Genomic DNA, 20,702 nt, shown 5'->3' with positions numbered 1-20,702 from the left:
TTTTTATTGTGCAGTCACGCCAACTTTGCATTTTGAGCTTTGACAAACCAAATCTTTTTGCTGCATCTTTGAGCTGAGGTGACAAAATTTGGCCAAATGTGAAGAAGAAATTCCCTCAAGAGGTTACGGGGGGGCATCAAAATGAATGAAGCGGCAAAAATGAATATCTGTTCAAGTTTCCTTAATCTTCTCCTTCCAGAGAGCTGAAGGCTTTAATTTGAGTTTCTTTTTTCGTATACGCACGACAACAGCGCTGAACTCGATAAGCGTCTCCCGTCGAGGTGATTCAGGTTCCCTTTGACACATTATAACCGTCTTCATTTTAACTTAAGTTACCGTTTTTAACTCTACGGAAGACGCCACTCACGGCGTGGGAAACATAAGCTGAAAAACAGAGGGCAGAAAAGAAAAACAAGAAAAAGAAAAAGTTTAAAAAAAAAGGGGGGGGGGTGGCGCTGCCAGACTGGTATGAATTCACATCTAGAGGGAAACACAGTTACAATAATGACACAGTAAAGTAGCGTGTGAAAAATTTAGTCAGGAATCACACCCGCTCCGAAGGCTAAGGTCCCGCTAACTGTGTTAGCAACGGTCCCCAGACTCTCTCAGATTAGTTCTGTTTGTTGGGTTTGAGCAGGCGCAGTCTTTTCATTTGAACAGACAACATGTAACCGTCTCTCTGGTTTCTCTGCAGACGTTTGTTTAAAATAAGTCAGTTAGCACGTTGGTTTGATTCCACTGAACAGGTGCAGATACGACCTAACCCTGCGGTATCTTCGCTAGGAGGCGCGCGACGAAATAATTTTCTAATAATTGAATCATGAGAGCACACAGCAGGCCGAAGAGCGATGTCTGACGGCGAGGGGAGGCCAGGCAGTGGACGTGGAAGTGGTCCTGACACGGCGTAACCTCGGCTCTCTGCTGACCCACAGATTGGAGGTAAAACCCCACTTCAATGAATCCAAAATATCTGTTTAAGATGATAACCGTGTGTGTGTGTGTGTGTGTGATGCTCACAGAGACGGTGGAGCTGGGTGTGTTGGTTCCATAGCCAGAGGAGGGCAGGGAGGCCAGAGACCAGCGGCGACCATCAGTCCTGTCACGCAACAACAACAACACACACACACACAAAGAGAAGGCCATTAAAGAAACGAAGACAGACACAGACACAGACACACACAGACACACACACACAGACACAGACACACACACAGACACACACACACACGCCAGCCAGAAGAATCTGTCTATGACTTGAGCTGGTTTTAATCTACAAACGTTAAAAACGTTCCATTTCCATGTTTGCTGGAAACATGTGAAACGTCTCAGTGTTAATGGATGAGCGGTGACCTTTGTCTGGTAGAGGTCATTAAAACTATAGAGGAAGTAGGGTGTCGAGCTGAAAGTAGATGTCAGAGTGATGGGAAGGAACTTTGGACACAAACGTGGGGTGGGGGGGGGGGTGTATGAACTCACTTTACAAATGGCGGTTTATTAAAAATCAAAGGGGGGGAAAATGGAAGCCTATCATGACATTACCTGTCTGCTCTGTGGCAATGACTGTGGATCATAATAAAAATACAAAAATTACATGAAATGGTACAGCATTGAGGCTATTTTTCAAAGCAGTGTAGTTGAGATACAGTCGCTGGTTACTCAAATTAGTTCAAACAAATACGAGGAGGCTGCATGAGGTCCTCTTTAATTCGTCTCTGGAGATCTTAAGGTGGCTATTTGAGGCTTGGCGTTACAGCATCAAATGTGTAAAAGCTTTACTGCTCCATACGTGGTGTCAGAGGAACGGCCTGGTCTGTACCGGCTGATCCTTCAGCTCTGAGTTTAGTGAATATCTATTGTGTTATTACCTTCGGGCGAAGGAGAAATGCGCAGAGGCACTGGGAGAGAAATTTCTGGGACTGTCTTGTGGACTCGTTCCTGTACGGAGAAATGACAAATAGTGTTAAAAAAGAGGAGGGGGGGGGGGTGAATTTCCCGTTTGAAATCGCAGCCAAAGAAAAGATGACGATGCACCGCTGAGGGATAAGGCAGATTCGTCACGGCAAAGTTGTTTCACGGCTGAAACCCGCGGGAGACGTGCGTGACGCTTTCCCTCAGCAGAGCAGCGTCGCGTTTTTAACCGTCTCTAGGGAGACTCTGACGTTTGAGCTGTGGTTGGTGCGGCTGCTCTTGACCGCAGCGACCGTCGCCACTCACACCACAGGCAGGCGTGTGTGTTTCAGCCTTGACAGACCTCGTGTAGCATCAACCAGTTAAACTGAAGGCGCCAGCTGGTCACACGTGATGGCGGTCACGCAGAACCAGATCATGGTTAGATTATACGGCTGGAGAGGGAAGACCTGGATTACAGGGAACGCTGCATTTGAGAGTTTGCAAACAGACATTTTGGACAGTTTGCTGCTGTTGCTAGCAGCTGGTCTCCATTAGCTTCATTAGCTCCCCCCCCAAATTCACCAAGAAGTCACACAGGGGGAGGAAAACATCTCTCAAAAAAAATAAAACAAATCGACCAGCGTGACCCAAAAACCCTGATGCAAACCGAACCCTTGGCTTGCAGAACTGTTCCGACCCCTAATAGCAGCATTATGGATCTGCAAAACAAGACAATAAACACTGAAAAGGATCCCTCGGTTCCGTAATAATCGGCACCAGCCACAGGTCGTTCCCTCCAGAGTTTCCTCCTCCAGGTTCTAAGGCTATAAAGCACATAAAAAAGGACCATTTGCATCCGAAGGTAGAAGCATCGATCTCTCGTTACCTCCAACTTCATCGCTTTGCTGGCGTTATAAAGGCTTTTGAACACCCTCCACTGCGGGGCCGTTCTGAAGACGCCAATTAGCTGCTGCGCTTCCACACCCACAATGTAGGAACCAACCTTCGGTTGAGCATTAATCAGACGTAATTACACCCTTCACTAAGGCAGGAACCAAACAGTTAATTAAGCAGGCGCTCCAATGCCACCACCCTCTGAGATGATAAACAGAGGTCATCTCCAGAAGGATAGAAGCCCCCGATGTGGTCAGTGATGAATGTCACCTTTTAATTGCACTGTAATCTTAAATCACTGGCAATTAAAGATGATAAACTCTTCCTCTGGGAGTTGGACGGCACCCGACGAGACAATAGGGATTACCTCACCTCAACAACATCTCTGAGCAATAACATGACGCGGCTCATCAAACTGCACCTACAGAGCTGAGCTGAGACTTCGGGGTGGGGGGGCTCCCACCCGCGTAAACAAAAACGCAACTGTAAACGGAGCTGAGAGGTTTTTCCTACCTTTAGTCCCAACACTACGTCTGAGCCACAGTGTCAGGTCATCCCAGAGCTGAACACATTCGCTGGTGAGAACACCGGGGTTTTCTGAAGCCGGGTCCATCTCACAGCCCGGACCCCTTCCTCAGGTTCAAACGCAGACTAAACACCGCAAGTCGCTGCACTGCTTTTGCTCGCCAATGCCAGGAAATAAAACGCCCTGCGGTAAAATGAGGTCTCCCCTCCCTCTGCTGCTGTGCATTTCCTCTCTGTAGGCCACCACTTCCTCACCCAGGACAATCACTGCCCCTCAGCTCGCCCCTGTTAAGGTTAATCTTCACCCATGTGTGACAAAATTCCCTTGGAAAACATCACTCCTGAAAAGACAATGACGTAAAAAAAAAACTTTGCTAGTTATTATCGGAGCTGACTTTCTCTACAGAAAGTCTCCTGCACTGTTACCGTCGGTAAACATTACATCATCATGCACACAAATTACGTCTTTGTCCATTTGTTTATGCTACCAAACAAACAGAGGTCATTAGGTTAAAAGGAGCCAGACAAGGAGATCGAGACCCTTCTCTCCTCACGCTAGTTAGCTTAGCACAATGAATGGTAGTGGATATGAAGTGTTAGCATACTTCAAAAGTCAATAAATCAGCTTTGCTTTAACCACTGGCACCCTTTAACCAATCAAAACTTTAGGAAAATTGTAGTTTTACAATCAGATACAGAGCCAGAACTACTTGCTCAACGTGGTGCAGTGATTTGACACAGCGCCTCAAAACTTAGGCGAGCAGAACGAAACATTTGTTGGGAACTAGAAGAGGTAATCCTGGATGACTTGGTAAGAAGGAGCGAGGCACAAGTCAAGATCCAGAACCGGAACTTCCTGAATCAGAACACACTGAGGACCTACGGCTGTGAGATGGAGGCACGCCAATCTGCCATCCACTGTCATTCTTTGTGCTAAGCTAACTAGAATGGGTGTCAGCTCCCTGATGTAGCAAAGAAGAGAAGGGTCTCTTTATTAAAAAAAAGAAAAAGAAAAGAAAAAGGTTGGTTCTCCACCAAAATAGAGAAGAAATCAGGAGGACTTCCCAGAAACCTACTGATCCAAAAGATTTTCACGTGTTGTTCTCCAAACTCCTTTTGTTTTCTTTGTATCACACAATGGAGTGGCATTCCTGTTTGAGATCATTGTAAATGAACTTCAACCCCCCCGTGTACCAGTGACATTGTCGCCAACACTGGGACACATCACACACACACACACACACACTAACCTGTGAGAGATGAGAGGGGGGAGTGAGGTCGAGGTAAACCTGAAGTCTGTCCACTTCCAATCAGGCTTTTTCTGTTGCTCGTTCTGCAGCTGCACAAAACCACAGAGGCGAACACGTTATCAGACGAGGCCGAGCAACCGCTCGTCGTGCATTAGCTGACTGACAGCAGGACGCATCCGAAATGAGGAAGCCCTTTTCTGCCTGCTAAAAAAAAAATAAAATAAATGACATCACACTTTTAACGACACAAAGTTGCCTCATTTATATTTTTCCAGTTTTATTTCATAATCTTTTTCTTTCATTGCTGACTTTTGAGTTTTTCCTCTTGAATAAAACTTGTTATAAACACTAATCTATAAAAAAAATAATCCTGTCCAAATGTAACATTACATTGTAAGAATATGTGATGTTAATGACTTCTCCAGTCACACAGCCTGCAGTTAATATTATCTCCCCCCCCCCCCCCCCCCCGGGTCCAGGCCCTGTGTCGATCATTCAGAATGCTTTCATGTATGTTGGTCATATTAATACACGGCTGACTCACACGGAGCTGCGGTGATCAGCAACACGTGACCCAAATGTAGCCTAGTTTTTAACCTTGAGAGGAAAATGAAGCACTTCGGCGTAGCGTCTGCCTGAACGTCTGAGCGCCCTGATTGGGTGAGGGCTTATACTTTCAAATCAGAGGCCGTCAGAGGAAACACATAATGCTTGAAGAACATGAATTTACTCCAAGGTCAGAGACTCGGTGACATCCTGTTACATAACCACTTCCTTTCCCACTGAATTTTCACACGTTACTGAACGCTAATTTCAACCCTGCAGACAATATGAAAGCCACACACACGATTTCTGTTTCTCCCCTGAGTTTAAATATCAAGCAGACATTTGTTTTTTTTAAATGAAGAGCAGAAGCTTGGTGCAGCACGGCTGCAGGATAGAGTCCTTTGCCCCAGTTGTAAACAGAACATGCGTGTTGGACAGGTGCAGCACTGAATGGTCAAACGCACGCGGGATCCTTCAGCGATGCAGAAATGCACGAGCAGGAATCCTCACGTCTTTGTCGGCGCTGCCGCCGCCGCCGCCGCTGCAGAGTCCTCAGGGAGTTTATTTTTCAGATGAGCTGATCACGTCAGCTCCTGAATCCTTCGCCTCTTGTCAGAACACACCAACACACCAATCCTTTATTGGTCCTTCTCCTGTTTATCAGGGCTCCAGTTTTACTAGCAAGTCACTCAGGCTTCACCAATCACCAACGTTTCCCCACAGACTTCATTTTCAGCAATGATCCAAAATGGAGAGATCCCCCCCAAAAAAAGTAAAATAAAATACATATATCGCTAAAAATACTTCATCCCTGCAGCACTATTTGTACACCCTTAACAGTACACTGAAGTATACAGTGTGATGTGTTTCATGAATACCACAAGTCACTGTGCAGTCTTTGACCCCCTGTGGACAGAGGAGGTGGTGCAGGTGGGTCGCACTGGTCTTCTGCAATATATATAAATAGTTGTTAAATTAAAATGATACTCAAGCGTTTTAAACCAAGAGTCACACGGCCAGCGGGCGGGCTGAATAATCCACTACAACAATCAAGACGTGCATGCGCGTCTCCGAGCTCAGTGCTCGTCCTCAACCAATCAACAGACGTCAGGAGCAAAAAGCTAAATGACCATCAGGTGTACTTCCTGCCTGTAAAACTGTCACCTGAAGACTAAACGAGTGTTTGGGAGCAAACTTCTGCATAAGAACCTTTCATGATTGAGGGGCTTGGTTCTTAACATTTGGGACAGTCTAAGTTTTGCATATGTAATGTTTTTGTTAAATATAATTTTAACCTACTAAAACAACGAATGTCTAAATGTTGCACCCTGCAGGGAATAAACACACGGAGCAAAAGTAGGCACGCTCGACGCCCTCCTAGACGAGCTCACCATCTGAAGACGATTCAAAAGGAAGCGTCCAGGGTCATGCAAGTTAAAATAAATGGATTCAAAAGGGCGCTGAGGTCAACTGTCATCTGATGACAAGCTCAGGAAACAATGCCTGGCGATACACCAGAGGACGCCCTACCCCCTCGCTCTGCTCATGTCCGCCACACACCAAAATCCACATTGACCCCCCCTAAACCAAGAAGGGAAACCCTGTTTTGCGGGAACTGCCACGCGTGCGTGTTTACTGCGGTGGTTTGAGAGGCTAACCCCTGCAATCAGGAGTGTGGACACACGTCATGAATCATTTATCGTGAAGGGGAGGGAGTGAATAATATCTGGTACACAGGTGCTCAGTCACAGAGGATCAGATTTAACGAGATCTATTTATACCATCTCACTGTGGATTAGGCCAAGAGAATGCCACGCTGCTGCCCAATCAACCTCCTCTTGTTGCTTCATCCTCTCACTTCCCATCCCTCCGTTAAAATCGCAGCTTCTGGGACCGCTTGACAAAAAAAAAAAAGGCCATGCGTAATCGTGGCGAGCAGGTCGTCTTTGTCACCTCGGATGCTGAGCCGAGCTTCGGTGGAGGAGCCACCTCTGTGGCTGAGTGAGGGGACAAATCGCGTTGGTCCCGTGAAGCTTTACAGGCAGGATAGAGAAGCTTTAGGCGAAGATGATACGGAGAAACTAGGCCAGTGTTGTACGCTGTACTGCAGATGTTTGAGATTCCTGGAATGGATCCACGTGAGATTATGATGCTAAACCCACAACCTCATCTCACCATTGTTGTCTCATTAAATCTTCACACTCTTTCTGACCAATAAATGCAAAATCGCACTTCTCCCTTTGGATTCATACGCGAGCCTGCCGTAATTATTACAAATGAATCTCAATCTGTCAAATAGATTTCCTCTCATGTAAGACTGCCGAGTTATTTTGGGTAAGCAGAGAGGCAAAAATAGACCAAACTCTTTGTTTTAAAATGCTCCAGATAAATCTACCCATTTCTAACCCTGGCCTGTGTCAACAATAAGCCATGATTCATCTTTTTTTCTCTCTCTCTCTTTTTTTTAAACTCCTGCAAGTTTTGTTCTCGTCAAAGCTGTCAGGTGAGCTGACTAAGTGCAATGCCACATAAATTGCTGCTCTTCAATGAAAAATTCAAAGTCAGACATCTGACACAAAGTGCTCTATTAATAGTGTTTAAAAACACGGCAGCTCATTTCTGGTCCTTCTGAGAACGTCTGTTTCCTTCAAGTCACTGTCACTGTCCACACCTGAGGTTGTGCAGTACCACAAGCCTGGAATAGCTCTGACACAAGCCTCCTTCTGAGGGAACTTATGGGGAGGGATTTCTTCAGCCCGGCTGATACAACGGCCGGTACTGGAGGATGAACCTGTATCGGAGTTACTTCTCCGTTTAAATTTTTTTTTTTTTAAACCAAAACATAACTCAGAAAAAGCTCATTATTTGATGCTCAAGTTAATTTACAACTTCTTTTAAATAAATCCAGTGATCATTTCAGTGCCCTGATGTCGTCGACAATAAAGTTTCTTTTTAAACTGTTGGCTGGCCGATTATATATATACATATATATATATTTTCCTTTTTCTTTTTTTTGAGTTGTTATCCTCTTAATCCTTCAAAATACTGTCCAGCGCAATGATGTCCATCATTCCAGGTGCTGAAGTTATTTGTTAAGCCGCAAACTTCCCAAGAGTTTGATTGCAACATTGATGCAAAACAGCTTTGCAAAAATATCAAATCATATATATATATATATATATATATATATATAAATAATGTTGCCTGGCCCATTTTCACACAAACCAGATAGAATTTCACAATTCATGACACCTTCTTTTCTGGAATAAAAAAAAACGCACCGCCAGCTTTATGACATCCAACTGCTTTGAAGCATTGAAGACATTCTATCTCATTTTCTAGTCGTGAATTCTTTCTCATTGTATTATTTGATCATTCTAACGGCCGTTTCATTTTTAACACAGCAGTGATTTATAAAATCCAAAAATCAGACGTGGGGGGGGGGGGGGGGGTTCAGACGAAAAAACAAAACAAAACAAAAAACTAAGCACCAACGCAAAATGTCCACAAACCAGCCAGTATTTCATGTTAAGCTGTTCTGCACTATAAAATAGGTCAGGACAGGGATTAAAAATAAATATCAGTTATATGGGCTTCACAAATACTGAAGCAGCGATAAAGTGGTTTAGATATAAACCAGTTTCCACACTCTCTACATCACATGGACCGGTGCAAGATTATGTTGGTCGTGTATGAGCGGGGCTACAAACAGAAGCGCACACGTGCGTGTAAGAAATCGCAAAATTGCGAAGAAGAACATCAAACAGCAGACTGTTTAATCAGTGACAGCATTTCTACCTTGCAACTTTTGATTCGTAAAGTAGGTGAAATGGAAAACACACATCCTGTCTAAGTAACGTGAGATTTGAATCAGAAAGTAAATACCACACAATAGGAACCGAAGGAACACCCAGCTGGGCCTCGTCGTACCTCAGCTGGGCTACTGTACACAAGGACAGACATCCCAGCCGCCGCTCACGTGTGCTTCCCGCCAGGTGACTGGTGTGATGGCAGGATAAGCGCTGAGAGACCAGAGGCCTGATCGCCAATCAACGTTATCAAAGTGCAGAAAAGTAAATACCTTTTGGACCGGCGCAGGCGGGCTCCACTAAAGAAATGCGGCACGTTAAAGTTGGACAGAGCTGTCCACAAATTAGAATCAGACATGGTGTCCAAGTCATGCCAAAGGGGGAGATGGAGAGGGGGCTTTGGAAGGCTTGAAGAGGAGGCGCGACGGCTGTCGGGGTTCACCAAGATGCGCCCCCCGGAGCATTCCTGACATGTACTTCTACAGCAGCTCTGTTTAGGTCCAAACTTCTTCTGCACAGGCACATCTGCAGCCAGCTGCGGCATAAACACACTGGCAGAGAGGACGCCTTGTCCTCCGCTGTCCTCAAACGAGAAAGTAATCCAGGGAGGATCCTGAAAGGCGTGCAGAGTGTGTGATCCAGGTCAGGTGTTGACTGCCTCCACCGTGCCAGCGCGACAACACCTAATGCCAGCGGACTTTTTGTTTTCCGGTCTCACTGCGACTGTGCTCTGTATTCCAAATACTCACCCTGCTCCTTTCGCTCAACATGCTTCATATCATGTAACAGGCATCTACCACTTCACATCCTGTGAAGAGGGGGGTGTGAGAGACGGAGGGGAGCTGCATCATCAGCAGATGCGGCTGTATACTCGCAGCGTTCGCAAACTGGCACCCCTCCAAAAGTCTGGTGGGTCACTGTATTAGGCTGGACCTATTTGAAATGGAAATGCTCTGCTTTAGCATAGATTTCTTCTGCTGCTGCATAAATTCCTCCCCCTGTGTCCTGCATAGACGGTCCTAGCTCCCTCTTTTGATGGGAGCCTCACCTCAGCTTCCTCACCTTTGATCCTTGACTCGTCTTTTTCTTGATAAGCAGCCAATAATTACTGCAAACGCGCTGAGCCCAAGTATCCAAGCGCATGAAACTGTTCGTGAAAACAATTTCCGGGGGGGGGGGGGGGGACAGAAAATTCAACCTAGATGAGAAGGAGTCGTCTCACGCACACACGCTCATAACACACATGAAAGATCTCCTCATCTGCGTGATGAATTTGACTTCCCTGACTAGCAAGCATGTGTGAGAGTTTAGGGTCATTATAGAAACTTGTGAGGAGCAAAATATGCTGAGAGCTCCTGTCAGATAGCTATCAGACCAGAAAACTAACGTATACACACACACACACACACACACACACACACACAAAATCCCCCCCCCCCCCACAGGAGAAAGCAAAGTTCAGCCATACAAATGGACACTTTGACCAGGCAGCAAAAGCAGCCCCAGAGGCGTCGTGAGGGCAGAGCTGGAGGACGCCGTCACCACGCCGCTGGTAGGCGAGGAAATTCGTCTGCAAAAAAAATGTTCAGGTCACCTCATCCAAGACTTCAGGCACAGAAGATGAAAAACTGACCACGGAAATAAAAGCTTTCACATTGGCAGCGGACCCTCGCCGAGCCTGAAGAGTTTACGCTCTGATTGATTTCATAAAGAAAAGTTCATCAGCAACAACATTAAAAATTCAAAACTGATCATTTAGTAAATATAACATTCCTTGGTTCCAGGTGGGGCTCAACGTTTACTTTTCCCCAAGGAGCTCATGTGTTCCAAGTTGAATTATTCAATTCATTCATTTATTAAAAAAAAAAAAATCTTAAATTCCTTTTCTTTTTTCTTAATAAGAGGATACAAAAAGACAATTAGGGGCAAAATGGATTTATTTGAATAAAAACAGAAGACTAGGTTTTTTTTAACTACTTTATTTCTGCTCTGACTTGTTTTCGATAATCAAAAACGTGGAATTATTCTATCTTAAACTTCTGTTCAGACGTATAGTCGACTGAGTGGCTACACCATGAATGAAAAATGCTTGGCCCACGTTTGCCTCCTGTCACGTTCATCTGGAACTCACGGTGGATAAACGCACCGTGAGGAACACCACCAGGGCGAGTTTGATCGTGGCGGCAGAACTCACCGCAGCTCCTCCGTGAAACTGAACCTTTCAATTTAAATCTTGGTTTCGGTTCATCCCTAACAATAATCATCATAATAATAAAATCATAAGGAATTCTGTATTTTGTGATGTTGCTTGCTAACTTTAGCGCTATGTAGCTCATGACAACATTGGTGGATGCCACTGCACCGCAGTTTTGTGAAACATTTCATTGACACAAAACTTGAAAGCTTGAACAAATTTACTGTCAATCAAGTTAAATGTTTTGTTTCGGCGAGTTCTGGTCGCAGCTGCTCAAGATGGACGGACCCGGCAGCACGGATGAGCGACTCTGAAGGCAGAGTCCCATTTCTCAGATATCATGAACTAAACTGAAAGCCCCCCTGCAGGCTGAAACTTTGTGTCATTGAGGAAGTGCGCAGTCAGGCCCGAGGACCATGAGGGAGCTGCAGACGAGTCCAACCGGCGCCAGAACTGGAGCAGAGACGGAGCGTAAAACCATCCCAGCACCGCTTCTGTTTACGTCTGCCTCTGCTGTGATAAAGTGTTGTCAGAAGTCATTTGTGTGGGTGTAATGGCTGCATTTGTGAGTGTGCGTGTGTGTGTGTGTGTGCGTGTGTGTGTGTGCGTGCGCGTGTGTGGCTCAGCCCGTCTCCCCACAGGCCAGTGTGACAGCCTTCACTCTAATTATGGCTCTGCTCTGTTTCTGTGTTCCACATAAGAAATGATGGTTCAGATGGTTCAAAGTCAAACTTGCATAGAGCAGCATGAACACAGGGGTCACCGGCTGCGCTGACAACACCAGCACAAAATCCTCGCGCCTCTTTATCAAAGTGATGATGATGAAAATACAGGTATGTACTTGTACGTGGAATACAGACGTATGGCAAAGGCGCAACATTTAAAGCACTGACTAATTATTGTGTAGATCTACCTCAGGCCACCAAAACAGCTCTGACTCATCCGGGCTTGGTCTCCATAAAACCTCTGAAGGTGCCTTGTGGTATCTGCCACCGGTCTGTGAGCAGCAGATCCGATGAGTCCTATGAGCTACCAGGGTGGACCTCTGCCTAACACCGAGTTAAAACAGCAGTGGACTCACACACACACACACACACACACACGTAACTGATCACAATCACGCTCACACAGGAGGAACGGGACTGAGAAACAGTCCACCCTCGCAAAAATAAACCTGAAAACAGCCTCCGAGTGTCCTTCAGCACAGAGACGTTCAAGCATTCAAGCAAAGTTACAATAAATGGAGGTCAACTTTTTGTTATAATTATCAGAACTCCATTTTTGTAGTCTTTACGGTCAGCACCTTTCAGCGCCAGTGTCACGGTCAAAGGATCAGCGCTATTGATTGGTTGCTGAACATCAACAAGGCAGGTCAGACCCAATATGAGCCAGACGGAGGGCAAATGCCAGGAAAACTGCAGGAGAGCATGAAAAGAGAGATTCTGGGAGGTCGAATTGTTCTGAGTTGACTCGCTCTATCTGATAGCGGCGAGCCTCGCTGCTCGCCAGCAGCCGGGACGGCTCAGAGCTCATGATCACGCAACAGCAGCATGTTAGATAGGCAAACTGTTTGTCAGAGTAAAAACCATCACCATCATTTATTGCTCGACCCAGACGTTGGTTGAGTCTTATTTTATCCAGAGAAAAGACGGGAGGGCCCTGACACGCTCCCTGCTGGCCGCCATCAGCAGAGCGCCCGGCATTTTCAGCCAGAGGAGAAGCCGGGTTGGACACTTCAGGTGTAAACTCCCACATTCTCACCCGAAGGATGCTGGAAAAATAATGCACTTTTGAGTGTAAGTACAACAACTGCGACATTCACCTTAGCTTTCCTAAGAAGAGAACACTTGTACTACTACTGGATTCACGTTCTCGAGGGGCACAGATTCTTGAGGGTGCAGCCCAACTACCGCCGTCTTAGTGGATCAATCCCCGACAACCCTTCGTCATTCATATTCAGCCGCCTCTTTAATACTGAAACACAATAACATCTCCCCCCAACACAAGCAGCGTTATTATTCGAGCATTATCAGTAAACAGGCTTTGGTCCACGATGCAATAAAAATTCACATCACTGGCAAGTAAATGATAAAAGCAGCAAACAGTCTTCCATTGGTGTTGGGAGCTGACTCACTCACTGTGAATGCCTGCTACACTTGACTCTCTATGAAAGCCAAGCAGAACAGGAGGAGGTCGGAGGTCACGTGGGTGGGTGTCCCGTGGTATTCATTGATAGAGAAAATTCTCATCTCAACATCGAGTGTTTTTGAATGAGCGCTGCAGTTCCTCGCACTGAAAAATGTTTTACCAGACGAAGCCAAAAGTCGTGAAAACAAACAAAGCAAAAAAGAAAAGCGACAAAACAAAAGGAAGACGGGGACTCATTTTTAAATAAGACGAACATACAGGCAGACATTCTCTCCTCAATTGTGAGCTTCCCGTTTTTGAAAAGTCCTATATTTTTTATGACAGTTCAGCAATTTTTTTTTTTTAGGCCAGCTGGAGAGTGTTGCTGCTGCAGGACATTATGTTCCTAAAATCTGAGGCTGCACATGAAGAACAATGACTGATCCGACAGAAAATTGAAATTTAAATATAGCTGCTGGTGCTTCCTTGGATCTCGGGGACTAATCAGCATCTGTCAAAACGGGACTGTAATCTGCCGTCAAATACACCTACAAATGAGAACTTTTTGTCCAAATATCAAGGAGCTCAGGAATGAGAGCAGCAAACCGTTAATTATAAAAACCCATCAACCGACGTGAAACCACAACAGGACGACATCAGGTTTAATGGCCCCGTTCGAAAGTGAGACCCTAAACGAGGCTCACCCATAAAGACGGACAGATTCACGGGGATTCGAGCCTGGATGTTCATTAAGGAGCATGAAGCGAGACCCTCACACTCTCATTTTAAATACGCATCATAAACTAGTTGAGATAAGCTTTGATATGGATCCATTACAGCCAAATGGAAAAGGAGCTTTTGCAGTACCTCTTTATTCCTAAATGAATCAATCCAGCCAGGATTCAGACAGATTGAGACCATTCTTCACTTTGATGTATTGCAATTGCCACAAATCCTACTTAGCACATGAAAGGAGGAGCATAAACCCAACCTCAGAACGGAGGGGCAAGATGGGGGAAGGGGGTGACACCATCAGCGTTATATAAGCACCATGTCCTCCTCTTCCAATGTCACTTCTCTGGTGGATGGTTTTTCGCAAGGTGAACTGAATTCTTGTGACACATTAGCACAACGTACACTGATAGGCTTTCAAAACAAACCCCCACCCACCCCCCAAAAAAAAGTCATGGTTGAAGAGCTCTCGCTTACCTCCAAAAATGAAAGGCGTGCAGCGGACTGCACGGGCTGCAAGGGCTAGTGGGAGTGGGGCTCAAGCTTCTGGGAGTGAGGCTGTAAGTTAAATGGAGTGGAGTGAACAGTTGTCTTTTATCACACACAGGACAGATTCCCACTAAAGCCCCTACAGCTCTGGCACGTGTGCACAGCAGAACAGCAGCATCGCCACGAGCAGGTGTCAGACCCGGTTCCCCAGGCGTTCGTCTGGTGCTGGTTTACAAAACAAGCCTGTAAACCTTTTCAATTCAGTCACTCGCGATTACGTCGCAAAAACTCCCTCAGCGCAAGTATCAGGTTACGGCAAGGCAAGTTATCTCCGATACATCATGGTATACGCGTGACTGAAGAAGTAATTACCCTTAAAATGCAGGAATTGTGTATTTATACACAGCATCGCGGTGTTTTTCAAAGGATTTGAAACTGACGTGAAAAGCCTAGCAAAGCTTTACTTTTCAAAATGGTGTTGGGGGAATCTGTTTATACCCCCAGCTGTGATAAAAACATTTTACGCTACTGTACCAATACTGTATCGCAAGGGGAAGTACCTCCATGTATTGCAGTGTTTATTTTTTGTGCCACTCCTAACAAACAGGCAGTTTTTCCTACGATGTCACAGATTGGGGACGCAATGTCACATTCCGTCATTAAATACTTCAGATAAGAGCAGGGAACGGTGTTCAACCTCTCATTCGGATCCTTCTGCAAGACTTCCAGGTTCCTTGTTCGGAGCTTGAGCTCTTTAAACTTTCAGCTGAGGCACTGCAGAGCATTAGGTCATTAGGAGGTAAATCACTTTTACTGCAGTGGAGCTCCAAAATCATTAGTCAGGACACGCTGACATGCAAAAACTTAAAATCATGTGGTAAATCAGCCACACGTAATATATGTACAAGAGCCGTGTGTGTGTGTGTGTGTGTGTGTGTGTGTGTGTACTTAGCCCGGTGTTTGATTGTCTGCCTGTTAGCAGCAGAACTCAAAAAGTTCTGGATTGTGATGATGACATCTGTTTGGATGGTGGAATTTAGGATCAATCATTTTGATTCTAGGACTGATCCAGAGCCACATCAGGACCTGATGATGTCACACAGGCAGGCACTACCCCCCCACCCGACCCCCACCCGTGCCCTCTAGTTCTGCATAATGTTACTGTCAACAAATTCAATGAAAACAAAGAAATATGGGATTGTTCTGCGACAGAATATCACTACGTTTTACACACCTACATTCTCACCCTGGGGGTTTGTGCACCTGTGAACAGGGTTACTCAAAGACCACCTGGTGGAGGGGTACACGAGGAAGATCACGTTAAATTCTGGGTCTCATGCGTTCAACAGGAAAAACTGGATTCATTTGAGCTCGTCATTGTTACAGCGCTGTAATCTCTGGGTGCCTTCGGTCAGCGGGTTCACACCAAAAAAGACCCCCACCCCTTGCGTTTTCCTGAAACTGGATGGACGGGTTGCACCTGGCCGAAAGACGAGCCCTCTACATTTTGGAGCAGCTCTGCCTCACAGCAGAGGTTGTTTGAGTCTATTCCACATGCATATACTCTTTTCTTTGGCCCACCAAATCCACATAATCCCAAAGAAATAAACTTCCTCTTTCCATGGGCAGAATTCACAAAAATCCTACAATGGCAATCGGCTTTAAGCCTTTTTGTAAAGTTCATCTACGTACTGTATGACCATGTGAATGGTTTTAAAAATGTTTGTCTTACGCAGGGAAAAAAATGGGGTCATGGATAACAGGGAGTTCCAAAAGTAACCGATATCAGGGTCTTTTCATGGTATTTATTGACAGTAATCAAAATGTGTCATATTGCAAGTGTCAAGCCCTCTAGAACCCTGGTAGATGAAACATGGCGCATTCGTCAATATTCCAAAATATAACAGTCTTGTATTTTTGAATAGAACTGCATCCGTGGGGCACTGTGCGCCTGAATCAGCACAGAAATGATCCATTGTTCAATTTTTCTCTTTCACAGAAGATTTTCAAGCCTGTAATCGAGGGAACCATGACAAATGCCTGGTTGACCTGAAAAATGAAGTCAAACAGATGATCGTGGCCTCTGATAAAAGAGAAAACCGGCCACGCTACAGCCGTCACTGATTTTTTTTTTTTATCTTATTGATCTCAGCCCACCAATGCTGCCACAGGGCTCTTGTGTTTTCAGTGTGTTTCCTGCATGTGCATGGTGTGTGTGCAGCATGTTGTGCTGCTGCGGCACTCCTTCACGCGACACGTTATCAGTCTATACATCATACACGTGCAGGGAAATATGAGTGAAGGCACAGACATGCAAACACAAGTACGCCGCTGTTGGCTAGCAGGGAAGGGTTTAATATCATAGTTTCTGCTAAAGATGCTGCTGCTGCTGCTGCTGCTAATGCTAACGCTGCACAGAGCTTAAAGCAACACAAATCTGATACAGAGACAGATAAAGCCACACACTGCAGAGGAGCTCCCTCCCAACTGGGAAGGATAACAGTGGAAAATACTCACTCTAGCGTCAGCCCTGGAATTCTCAGCCTCTCCCGTTGGGCTTTCATGGCTGAACTGTGCTCGTTTGCTCTATTGTGGTCATGATATGCACTCACTCTCCCTGCCTGCCGTCCCCCCTGCACTGACAAAGAGCCAAACCCAGCCACAACACAGCGATGATGGGCTTTCTCTCCCCTCACAAAAAGAGAGGGGGTAAAAAAAGGGGGGCAACAGTTCTTGTTTTGGTCTTTCCACGTTCCACCTTGAAGCTGTCAATTGAGATCCTCAGTAGCCTGCGGAGGGCATGGAGGCAGGACAATACCCCCTCTCCCCTCCCCTAATACACGCCCCCTGCTCCTTCACGCACAGCCGTGTCCCCCCTCACAACAACTCCTCCACCAGCTGGTGACTTGCTACATCGCATAAATGGATGCATAACAGTAAATGTTATCTGCAGCTCTCTACGCAGTCACCTTGACAGCTGCTAACACAAGGCATGCACCATATGATGCAATGTCACCACAACCACGGGGATGACGTCATCCTTGACAGAAAAAAAAAAAATAATGCACCACAACCTGCCTGTCCTCATCACTCAAGGTGCAGGAAGACAGAACACACACACACACACACACACACAGTAAACCACACAAAGAGAAATAAAGATGAGTTCCTGGTAGTTTAGTAGAATTAGTTAATAAAATCGAATGTTGCAGGCAGACAGAAGAGTGAGCGGTGTTCACATTACAGAAGCATACGGGTGTTTGGTGTGCGGCGGACTCCCTGCAGGGTGTCCCTCCCCCTGCAGGGATTCAAAACACTGCAGAGATTACCACTCGCCGCTGATGCCCACAATGTATTTTTTTGTTGTTATTGTTGTTGCAGACTTGCTGTTGCCCACCAGTCAAGACAACAGACCAGAGGCTTCATTTGCATGAAAATTAATATTTGGGTATCAGCAGGTGTATTTTTCATGTCCAGACCAATATGGTCGATGTTGAGATTTACCATAGAAACCAAACAAACTGCAAAACCTGACAGTAACCAGATACAGATCCCAGCTATTATCTCTTCTCTAGAGATGAGCCCTGCAGGCTTGTTGATCAACAATCAGCTCTGTTGCTACTAGTAACAATGGCGCCGCCAACACGGATATGAAACCTTCTTATTTGACTGTCATGGATGCGCGAGTGACCACAGAATCAACGGCAGTCACACCATAATCCCTCATCCCTCAATGCATCTTTGGCTTTGGCCACCAGGGGGGGTTTAGTGAGCCTCCTCACCATCATCATGATCATCATGAATGGTAACGGATCAATTTGGCCAATTAATGGCATTTATTTGATAATTGGCATCTGATGAATTCCTGCACTCACAAGAGTAACACAAAAAAAGCCTGCACAAATATTGTTAATATTATATATTTTATTTTATTTATTTAGGATTAAAAAAATGTGGTTCTGGCTGAGAAACAAAGGCAATGGAATTTGCTGATAAATGTAAAGAGAGAAGACAATCAATTATAATTGTTTTTTTCAGTTATTTAATCAGATTAAACAACGACACATCAGCTTTAAATATAATATCAGCCTCTCAGTTTTCTAAATTTTGGCAACAGAAAACAAAAATATTGGTCAACCACTAAATGATTTCCAAGGATTTATAATCTGCTTGATAAAAGAAGTTAATTCAGGTAATTTGACAACAAATTACAAAAACGTGTAATTACCACGACAATGAGTCTTGTCAGCTCCTGTTCCAGCACAACTGAGGGAAGCTCAGTTGTGCAGAGCAGCGATGGGGGCTTTTGTGAGAGAGACAGGAGTTGAAAGCAGGCAGACGATCCTCAGCTGCAGCCTGACTCACTAATCCAGTATACCGATGAATTCTTTATCAGTTGGAGCATGTTTGAGCAGCAAAGCGCCACAGAAGATGACACCAAACACTGCAGCACCCACAGGCCCAGGAGATGAGGTGTGCAGGAACTGGAGCATACCAAGATGTGGAGTTGTATCTCGCGTAGACGTTAGAGGTCAACGGTAGGCTACAAACAATACTGTCTGATACAGGCGAGTTGTTTATCAGGTATGCTGCTGAAACACCTTTAGAGCTGTTGCTTACCGTGGCAGCTAAGATGCATCGGGACGATGTGAACACCACAACGGCGCAGACACGAGAGCTCTTTGGCCTTGTGAGCGAGCTGCAATCACCCTGCCTCAACACTAGTCGGAGCGGTGCAACTACGCCTGAGTATCCTCATGCACTCCAAACGATGGCGTCTACGGAGCAAAAGTAGCTCAGACCAGAGGAGGTGATGATGTGGAAATGCCAAAGAGGAAATGAGATTCTACAAGCCGGACCAGTCTGCAGCCTGACATGCAGATACACTTCTGTAGGTGCACATTAGGCTGCACCGTGGGCATCACCACTGGGCCGGTGGCTCTGTGTAGCTTCGGTTGGAGCCTTCGGCGTCGATTCAGGGTGGAAGTGCAACTGAGCCTCAAGTCCATCCTGAGCTCTTTGTGGCACGTCATCTCTCTCCTGCCGTTCCTGGATGATAAACCTCAAAATGCCCCAAAATATGATAATTTCATTTACAGACCTCTTTTCATGGAGGCTGCAAAATATAACCAACCTTTTTCAAAGTTCGTAAGACACAACTCCAGCGAGTGGTGTTCTGTCCTACAAATATCTTGAAATACACAGGAGTCCAAAAGAGAGATCCCATATTTTACTCGAAAAAGGACCAAAGAAGAAGACATGAAACCACAGAGATCATCAACCCAGCTGGGAGATGCTCATCAGGCAGGTTTTCCTCTGTACAATCAGACTTCTTCATGCAACTGAAGGAGCCGCCCCCTGCTGGCCGTTAGGAAAAGTGCGTGTGTTGAGGACCGTACCATGTCATATTGTCCATGATACATCGTTCCAGAACCTCATCACGTCAAGACCCTTTCACTGCATTAATATCCTGCCACTTGCAGGCATTTTTTTCCCACTGTCACTATTAAAATAACAACTTCCAGATGAAGGTTTAATTACCAATCAGCTGGTGTTTGCATTCGCTCAACACTTTTATGAAGAGAATTCTTAGTCCGATTTTTTTTTAGACAACTTAATTGGTATTTTTGAGATCAATACTTGTTTGTATGGATCTCGAGACAGTTGTACTGCTCTGCAATGGGGCACCGACTTGGCGCTCTGGCTGCTGGGCGAGGGGGGGTACAGGGTGGGTGGTTGGTGCTCGTGGACCCGGGTTAACATCCACCTTCCTACCTGGCAGTGACAAGGAAGACCAGAAGATTTTCAGATCAATCGTGCGGTTGATCAACAGACACACGCCAGACTGAACGAACTACAACCAGAAAAGTCTCTGTGCTTGATTAATGACTTTGTCTGCAGGGACAGAGTTCATGTTGACAGCTTCCGTTGAAGTGGACTTCACATAAAGACACAGTGCAACTGAATCTACCGGCAGCGGTTCAGGATCTGGTTCCTTGGCCAAGCAGCTGATGTGTTTTTGTGTCCTGATGATGAGACACAGAAACTGGATCTAACTTAATAGTCAACAGATCAGATGATGCCAGCACACACGAATGGTTGGTTTTCAGTTATTCAAACTGGACCCAGCTAAAGACTTCCAGTTATTAAGGTCAGACTATAAATAGGGTCAAGTAATCGCTCAAACAAAATGACTCGCGTGTAAAACAACTCCACACCATCTAAAAAGGTACAATGCATCACCGG

General features: G+C 45.6%; 1 protein-coding gene across 10 annotated transcripts in view; it reads right to left on the bottom strand.

Annotated features, from left to right (window-relative positions):
* mast4 (microtubule associated serine/threonine kinase family member 4) overlaps positions 1 to 20,702 on the bottom strand; it is an 80,946-nt gene that overhangs the window by 22,614 nt on the left and 37,630 nt on the right. For 5 of the 10 annotated variants that reach the window (XM_086188453.1, XM_086188457.1, XM_086188454.1 and 2 more), the window contains 4 exons: positions 4,560 to 4,648; positions 1,866 to 1,935; positions 1,540 to 1,560; positions 1,018 to 1,096 (listed from right to left, as the gene is read on the bottom strand). In XM_086188453.1, the coding sequence (XP_086044579.1) occupies positions 1,018 to 1,096; positions 1,540 to 1,560; positions 1,866 to 1,935; positions 4,560 to 4,648 (259 nt within the window). Of the gene's footprint in view, positions 1 to 1,017; positions 1,097 to 1,539; positions 1,561 to 1,865; positions 1,936 to 4,559; positions 4,649 to 9,186; positions 9,714 to 14,444; positions 14,526 to 16,973; positions 17,249 to 20,702 lie in introns of those variants that run through there. The other 5 variants (XM_086188456.1, XM_086188455.1, XM_086188460.1 and 2 more) reach the window with 4 other exon arrangements.

The sequence above is a fragment of the Aulostomus chinensis genome, chromosome 19, assembly GCF_037954235.1.
Source record: "Aulostomus chinensis isolate RoL2024-O1b breed Wild chromosome 19, RoL_Achi_v1.0, whole genome shotgun sequence".
NCBI classification, from domain to species: Eukaryota; Metazoa; Chordata; class Actinopteri; order Syngnathiformes; family Aulostomidae; genus Aulostomus; species Aulostomus chinensis.
The sequence above is the reverse complement of the archived record's forward strand: the minus strand, read 5'-3'. Positions and strand labels throughout refer to the sequence as shown.